The sequence below is a fragment of the Silene latifolia genome, chromosome 9 (assembly GCF_048544455.1).
Source record: "Silene latifolia isolate original U9 population chromosome 9, ASM4854445v1, whole genome shotgun sequence".
Classification (NCBI taxonomy): Eukaryota; Viridiplantae; Streptophyta; class Magnoliopsida; order Caryophyllales; family Caryophyllaceae; genus Silene; species Silene latifolia.
In genome coordinates this window covers 2,794,068-2,802,585 of record NC_133534.1, presented here as the reverse complement: position 1 = coordinate 2,802,585, position 8,518 = coordinate 2,794,068, and the positions used below count along the sequence as shown (strand labels likewise).

At 33.0% G+C, this 8,518-nt stretch overlaps 1 protein-coding gene across 1 annotated transcript; it reads left to right on the top strand.

Moving 5' to 3' along the window:
* Positions 1-3,353: 3,353 nt before the first annotated feature.
* Positions 3,354-7,130, top strand: LOC141598694 (uncharacterized). The gene is made up of 3 exons (XM_074418428.1): positions 3,354-3,735; positions 4,356-4,753; positions 6,545-7,130. The coding sequence occupies exons 1-3, from the start codon at positions 3,636-3,638 to the stop codon at positions 6,968-6,970; spliced, it is 924 nt and encodes a 307-aa protein (XP_074274529.1). The 5' UTR covers positions 3,354-3,635; the 3' UTR covers positions 6,971-7,130.
* The last annotated feature ends 1,388 nt before the right edge of the window (positions 7,131-8,518 follow it).

Genomic DNA, 8,518 nt, shown 5'->3' with positions numbered 1-8,518 from the left:
ATGTGTAATTGTATTATAAACTTCGAAGATCGGATGCTCTAAAAAAAATGAGCATAAAATAAAGAGGGTATTTGGTAAACGGCGGATTGAGAAATTTTCAGCATATTCAAGGCTGTTATTAGCATGTTTGACTCATCAATCTACTATTTTGAGTATTTGGTAAATGACATATTGAAATAGTAGATTGGAGCTCAATCTACTGTTTTCCAATATGCTGCTCTACCCAACATATTCACATTAGTAGATTGTGAAATATGAATTTGTCAACAATTTACACATAGATACAACAATCTATTAACCAAAATCTGCTAATTACCAAACACTTCTACTAAATCTGCTAATTGAAATATACTAGTCAAACCTGTTAATCCAATCTGTCATTTATAATCTGCTTGACCAATCTGTTTTGCTAATAGCAATCTGTTGATTACCAAACAGGACTTTGGTCTTCGAAGTTTATAATTGATTTATAAATATTTCAAACTTAAGATAAGGAGCTCAAAGTTTATTCCTTCACCTTCGATATTTCTTGAGCTCAAAGTTTATTCATTCTCCTTCTATATTTCTTCTAAAATTCGACGTTGCTCAAAGTGAAGACTTTATAATATTGATTATTTTTTACCTACTCTTTGACATTTGATTGGATGTTGATGTTGGCTTGTAGATGAACAATTAATTAGCTGGATTTAATGGAAAAATTAGCTTCATCCATTTTTGAAACAAAACATTTTGAATAAAAATAGAATAGTGACCAAATAAGCATAAGTGGGAGCAAAAATACCAATGTTGTAACTTATACAAGTACATGTTATAAATTTGTAGATTGATGCACGATACCTAATAATTTTTCTTATATGAAAGTCAAAACTAACGATATATAATAGGAGTAACTAAATTAAAAGATGCGTATATCATAAATTAATAAATTAAATTTAGACCAAGTTAGCAATGAACAAACTTTGAGTATTTACTATTAGCATAATCATTGTTCACTTCTAGATCCATGTTTACGTTCTAAATAACTATACAATGAAGGGTTTTTTCCTTGAAAAAATAAAAATTAAATCATGTTCTTTAAAAAAATTTCTTGACGATCTAAGGTGAATTGATTTATTTTACTTTTGTCCTGACATCAAATGAGTTACAAAAGCCGTACAATATTGGAGGTAAGGAATTCGAACCTAAGACCTATCAATTATCGTCTACTATATCTCCTTAATTACTAGGTTAAGATAATCCGATTAAAGTGAATTGATATGTGAAGAGCAAGGAATCAAGTATTTACTTGCCTTACTAACTAAGAGTCTAAGACATGCAAATCACAAAACTTAAATTTCAAAGTCTTCAACCAAAATTATCCACTTTAATTTTGCCTCTTTTTTCCCAAACTTCTTTTTAAAGACTTGGAACTCAAGATCATGTAATATAAAACCTCTACAAAAATAGTCAAAGGTGGTACCAAAGTAACATTATAGTGCATTTTGTATAGTGCAATTGCTTTTAGTATTGATCCAAATGCTAAACTTGTGGAATTAGGTGCACGTGGTAGCTATTCATTGGGCCAAGGGTAAAGTTGTCTTACTTTTGTTTCTTTATAATATCCTCTTGTTTTTCTGAGATATAAAGCATATTTTTTGATGCAATTTCTTGTGGTAGACGAATCTTTGTGACCAATCAGATTATCATCTCATCATATATGTTGCCCAAATAACGGGTATTTTCAACATAATTCAATGGATATCATACGTCACAAGCTTGTAACGACTCACATCAGATAATGATAAAAAAAGAAAAAGGGTTAAGACACGTTATAAGCTTGTGACCCGTTAACCAAAATGTTCTGCGAGAGTTGTTTTTGAAACTTAAATTTTTTTTATAGCGTAATGAATTATAATATACTCCGGGATTGAGGGTTTTGTAGAAGACGCCAAAGTGATAGCTAAGTTACAACCGCGGTAGCCTAAGTAGTAGATTTGCATTATGTATAGTCACAATATAATCAAGGGCATATACGGAGTATAAGGCACTCACAACTAGTAAACCATAACCAACAGTCGTTACAGTTGATCGACTTCGATCATAGAATGCATTGCTCTCGGAGAGTCATAACGCCACTCCAGAATATATTTTACTTCTCAAAATGTACCATGAAAAGTTAATTGTTAACGAAATGCTCTTCTTGTAGTGCACATTTCAGTTTTAACGTTATCATTTCATACTATGCCACTTTTTACGCTTATACTCGTATAAACTTGGATATCTCTAATACGAATATAAAATATAAAATTAGTGATCACGGTTAAATCGACGGTTTACTAACTTTGTAAATGAGTCGTATACTTGTATAAGACAAATTGGGAAAGGACCACTGGACCAGCCCGGTCCAAGAGATGATAAGGGAAATAAGTAGAGTAAAGAGAAGGTATGTAGAGATGAAGAAGAGGAGATGAATCATCATAAACTCCAAAATCAATTCTCAGGTTTACATGTGAAAATGACCGATCAAATTTCCTAAAGGACGTTTCTCATTTGGCTACTTTCTAATATGGTAAATACTCGTGTTTTTCGGAATGACGTCCTCTTTACGCTTAAAAAAAGCTAGTTAATTCAGGCTAGTGGTAGCCTGGTAGGTTAGGGTGCTCGACTGCTCGCCAACAAGTGAGCTGATTCACATGCGATCTAACTTAAAGTGACCTGAATTTGACACAATTCAAAATGACTAGTTAAAGCAAAATCCTTATCCAAAATAACCGTAAACAACCAATAATGGCTCGACCCAAATAACCCAATAAATTGGTTGGCCGTAAAATAACCCGATAAATTATGGGTGACGCTAAATACTTAAACCGGGAATTGTATTTGGACACTGGATTTATATTTCATATGACTTATTCGCCCTTTAATTTTCTATTAGAAAAAAATATATTATCCAGGGATAATATATTAGTTAGACGATATCTTATTAGTTAAAAATAATATTATGATCATAACATTATCTCGTAGCAATACTACCTCTTATCCAATATATGATTCTCTATTTTCTTTTTTGGATTATTGGGGTTTTCTTTTCTATTTTTTCCGGAAGATTTGCCTGATCCAAATTCATTTGATGTGTGGTAGTGTGTTTTGTATGGTCCAACTTCATTTCCTTATTTCTTGTGTAAAAAAAAAGGGAAGAATATAGTCGATATAAGGGGGTAAGATATAGATATCGTCTCGCTAATGTGATACGGAGTAATACATCGTCTCGCTAACTTTATTTATATACGCCGTAAATAATTGACCAGAAAATAACTCAACTCAAAATAACTTAACGTACCTCCATAAATACACACCCACCTCCCCAAAACACAAAGCTCTTGTTCCAAGAGAACAATCTCTACTCTTTTCCACTACTTCTCTCTTACCAATCAATCAATCACCAAATCACATAATCCAACACCAAAGACAACTCACTCACACACACTCTCACCTCTTTTTCTTCTCTTCTTTTCACACAACTACAAACAATAAAATAAACAACTCCATTTTTTTCTACTTCAAATTTTCATCCAAATTCACTCTTTTTCTAGTGTTCTTTACCGTTGAAATATTTACTTTTTTTTTTTTTCATGTTATTGTTACACATATAAACAATGAAGGGTAATATAGTTTACAATGAAGGATCTAATTATATGGGTTTGCTTGAAAACTCCAATTCTCTTTGGGTTCCTTCTACTTCATCTTCCTTTCATGGTATTCTTTTTTTGTTTTCATTTGCAAACTTTGCATTTTTTATTTTAATTTTTGTCACTTTTAAGTATACGATCAAACAAATTATAGAATAAGACCGTCTTAATGTAAAATTGCCATTTTTATGTTTTAAACATACACATAAATGAGTGTCCTTACTCCTTATGTATATGAAAGGATCGACTCGCATACATCTCATACTATAAGAGTATAAGACGGTCTTATTCTATACCTTTATTTTTTTTGCATGAAGTACACTTTTTTTAACATTTAGAAAATCATTATTATTATTAACAAGGACCAAGGTCTCCTTATATGAAGCATAACTAATTAAAACAATTTTGATAACATGAATATATTTTTCCCTTCTTTTGTATGTTCCCTTACTCACCAAATATGCCCAATTATGTTCCCCTTTGTTATGGTTGGTTGACCTCAATTCATTAATAAAACTGTCACCAGACAAACTCTTGTGTAAAACGGTTTTATAATAGAGTTACTAGTTAAACGAGTTATTAGTCTCGTAATATTAACATGTGACGTTCTTTTTTAAGTTAATACTCCACTTTTAATCAAAGATATACAAATGACTCGATAATAATTAAATTATACGATTATTTCAGAGACCATGGTGAATTTTGATAGCGAACGTGAACAATTAAGGCGAGTAAGCCTAAAGAGAGAATACATAGGTGACGGCGACGGCGACGACACAGGCGACGAAGAATTTGAAATGAACCGATACCAACCCGGAAAAAAACGGAGATTATCCGCGGAACAAGTGGAATTACTAGAGAAGAGTTTCGACGAGGAAAACAAATTGGAACCGGACCGAAAAGTGGAATTAGCTAAACAATTAAGGTTGCAACCGAGACAAGTAGCGATTTGGTTTCAAAATCGACGGGCTCGGTATAAGACTAAACAGCTTGAGAAAGAGTATGGGTCATTGAAAGCTAGCTATGATCGTCTCGTTGTTGATTTTGACGTACTTTCTAAGGAACGCGATAATTTACAAAACGAGGTACGAGTATAACATTTTACTACGCGGTAAGAGTAGTACTTACTTTACAGTCGATAGGTTTGTGTATATCCGACCTCTTTATTATCGCATTACATTATTTAAATTTGTTTACGTTTTTTTTTTTTTTTTTTTTTTTTTTTTTTTTTTTTTTTTTTTGACGAGGAGGTTGGATCCTCCCGGATCAGGACCCCACCGCTTTAGCGCCTGTACCATGTGAGTTTTTTCATGGGGATTATTCCTCTCCGGACGTCAGGTCCCCAGGAAAGTGTTCATCTAGGGAATCGAACCCAGGACCTCGCAATTCCTCCTTAGGAGGCTTTGAGGTTACCCTGGAATTCCACTAGACTCACACATCTTGGGTTTGTTGTTGTTGTTACTAGTTTATAATGTACTCCCTCCGACCCAGACAGATGTAAACATAAGTAAAAACTGGTTATTTAAGAAAAGGTGGAAAAGTGAGGGGTAAAGTAGAAAATATTGATTAAGGCCACATGAGTTTAGGTAGATTAAATAAGTAGTTGGTGAGTGAGTGAGTAGATGATAAAGTTGTAAATAGGTAGTGGATATAAGAGTAATTTAGTTATTTTTCATGCCAAATATGGTATGTTACCATTGGTGTGGTTTATCCATTTTAGATAAGTGTTACTATCTGTTTGGATCGGAGGGAGTATTATTTTTAAATTTAAAATTGACATATTATTAATTTTTTATATTTTAATTTGAGTATAAATAAAATTGAAATGCAAAACTAATCAACAGAATTGAGTAAAATCATGAAATGTGTATTTTTTTCTCAAAAAATTTTAAAGAATTTTTTTTATCACGAAATTAATAATATCAATTCATAATTTTTTTTATACGAATTAAGTACGTGATAAATTTTATTAATATGTATATCAAGTTATAGGTTTTCATATATGAATGTTAGATTTATACCAGTTTTTTTTTTTAAAATTAAAAGATTATAATTTAGCTAAAAAAAAGATTATAATGATTGAATATTACGAGTATTTCTAAATTAAATGATAACAATTTAATAAAAGTAGAGTTTTGTTTACTTATTTAGCCAGATTCCTTTCGAAAGAAAAATTATCGAGAATTTTTACTTTCTTAGTAGTAATAAGGGGATTATTATTATCTTCATAGCTATTATCTTTAACTACATTTTTATCCAAAAATCTTATCTTGAGAGTATTATATTACTATTATTGTTATTATTGTTGTTGTTTCCGTTTTGGTTTCGGATTTAAAGGGTATGGTAACATGTCTATATCAATTGCTACTCCTACATTTGTAGGGACGGTCCAAAACACCAAGAAGTCTACTAATCTACAGCCTAATTTTTGATTATTTTTGTTGGCGTGAATAAATTCTCTTCCTATAGCTTGTGGAAATTAAACTAAGCTATGTATTGGTTATCAATTGGTCTCCCTTGTGACGGGTTACCATTTGTGACGGATATTTTGTGAGATAAAATGGTAACAAAATGGGTTAGTGGAGAAAGGGGACCACATGAATAGTGTTGCAGAGAGAGAAAAAGTGGGTACATTGTGAGGTAAAATGGTATCCGTCTTCAATTTATGACGGATATGTCATGTCTTCAATGAGAATTTGTGATTGGTTATTCGGGTTGTCTTCGTGTTCATATTGGTGGTTATATTTTTTCATTACTCTATATGGCTACATAAAATAGCATAGGTATATAAAATTAGTCGATTTTTCGAGCCAAGCTTGTTGTTTAGTTTTGGTTTATTTTCGACTAAGTGATCTTTTTGCGTGCCTTCGTTATAGGTTAACGTGTTGACGAGGAAATTGAAGGAAAGAGATGAAGTCGGACGTATGAGTCCTCGTATTGATCTAATTCAATCGGAAAGGGGATTAATAATGCCGAAATTGGAAACAGGATTACTGATGGCACCAATTAACACAAATAAGCAAATGTTAGAAGATGCAAATTCGGCCAAAAGCGACATCTTAGACTCGGAAAGCCCACATTACACCGATGGCAACCATTCTTCGATAATGGGTGATCCGATGGACCCACATTCCGACTTCTCACAAGACGAAGAGGAGTACTTGATGTCAACTTTAACCCCTCCTCTACCGGGGTACAACACTTTGCTCAAGGTTGAGGACAGTGGATTTTATGATTCTAATTCAAGTTCTTGCAACTTTTCACTAGTCGATGAGCCGCCTTTCTGGTCTATGCTTTATTAGCATCCGTCTTCGCTTCTCGTTAGTTTACTTGGTCCGTGCTTGCTAATTTCGTGTAGGGTTAAGTATTAACCATTGTATGTATGTCAAGCTTTTGATTAACAACATTCTTCCAAGACATTTGTGGAAATTAAATGGCAATAGACCTTTTTATTTTGCTTAATTTTCAATAGTTCTCGGTTGTGTTATCGATCTTATGATCGTTCTACAGTCCTACACCCGATAATGAAAAAGAACATGTTCATAGCTTTTTACATAAAATTCGCGCTATGGCCATGTTCTACACGGAAAATGACAACACAACACCACCGTACTAGGGAAAACTACTCACACGACGGCCTAGCTATGTTCTATAAGGAAATTGACAACATCTGAAATTTTTGTAAAATTGTGACATGTAACTTGGACGTTTAACAAGATTGGCTCTTCTCGCATAGCGAGTTAAAATCGTTATATAGTTAAATACTTAAATACGATAGGAGTAGTTATTATTGATTTATTGTTACGGACAAAATTGTGTGACGAGTATCATAGAAATTAGAAACAGTTTCATTAATTTGAGTTTTTTTGTTATAATGACATGATCTAAATGATTAGACATTAAACTGTTTGTAGAATCGAGAATGCGCTAAACAAACATATCCTTTTAAACTCATCAAATTGTAGTACTGTACCTCATTTAGATAGATAAAACAATTTTTTACTATTCTAGCAATTTCATTGTCTATTTTAAATTTAAAACCGATGCACTGTCTCATACAATAATTTGTTTTTTAGGAAGTCTAAGGTAGACCGAGTCCTTATCCGATAACTTAAGAAACACGCCCCCATATCACGTTGATGAAGACGAATAGCCGTGCAGTAACGATGCAGGAAATCAGGAGACAGTGATGCCCTCTATAGCAAGGCAGACCCAATGGCATTTAAATATTTCAGAAGTTTCTTTTTTCTTTTTAAATACTCTGTTGCTAAGAAATTTAGAAGAATCCAATATTTTTTTCCTTACCATGCTAGATTGCTACTACCTCCATTCAACTCCACTTTGCAAGTTTCTTTTATCACGTTTGACAACGCAGCTTTTATGCGATAAATATCAATAATTGTGTATTTGTAAAAATTATAAAAGTTATATATTTTTAATGTACTCTTAAAGACGAATCAAATAAGATCCCGCATGAATATATTTTCACTTATGTGTCGAGAGAAAACTGAAGTTGAATGTCCGCTTGTGAATAGTGCGCAAAAGATAAACTTGCAAAGTGAGTTGAATGGAGGGAGTATTATCTATCATATGAGTACATCTCCTGAAAAGCGGTCTCCCAATAAAATTGTGATACTCCATTTCTAAAGAATTGTGTCTAGCCCAAATGTAATGACCAACTAGGTTGCACAGACACTCCTCCTAATCGGCGTTCCCGTATCGGACACACGTCAAAACGTGTCGGACACTTGTAAAGCCGTGTCTAACTTTCATCTTTTGTTTCGGCACGTGTCCATGGTATTTTGAGCCGTGTCCATGGTATTTGGACACACCTGGCCTCCAAACGGAAT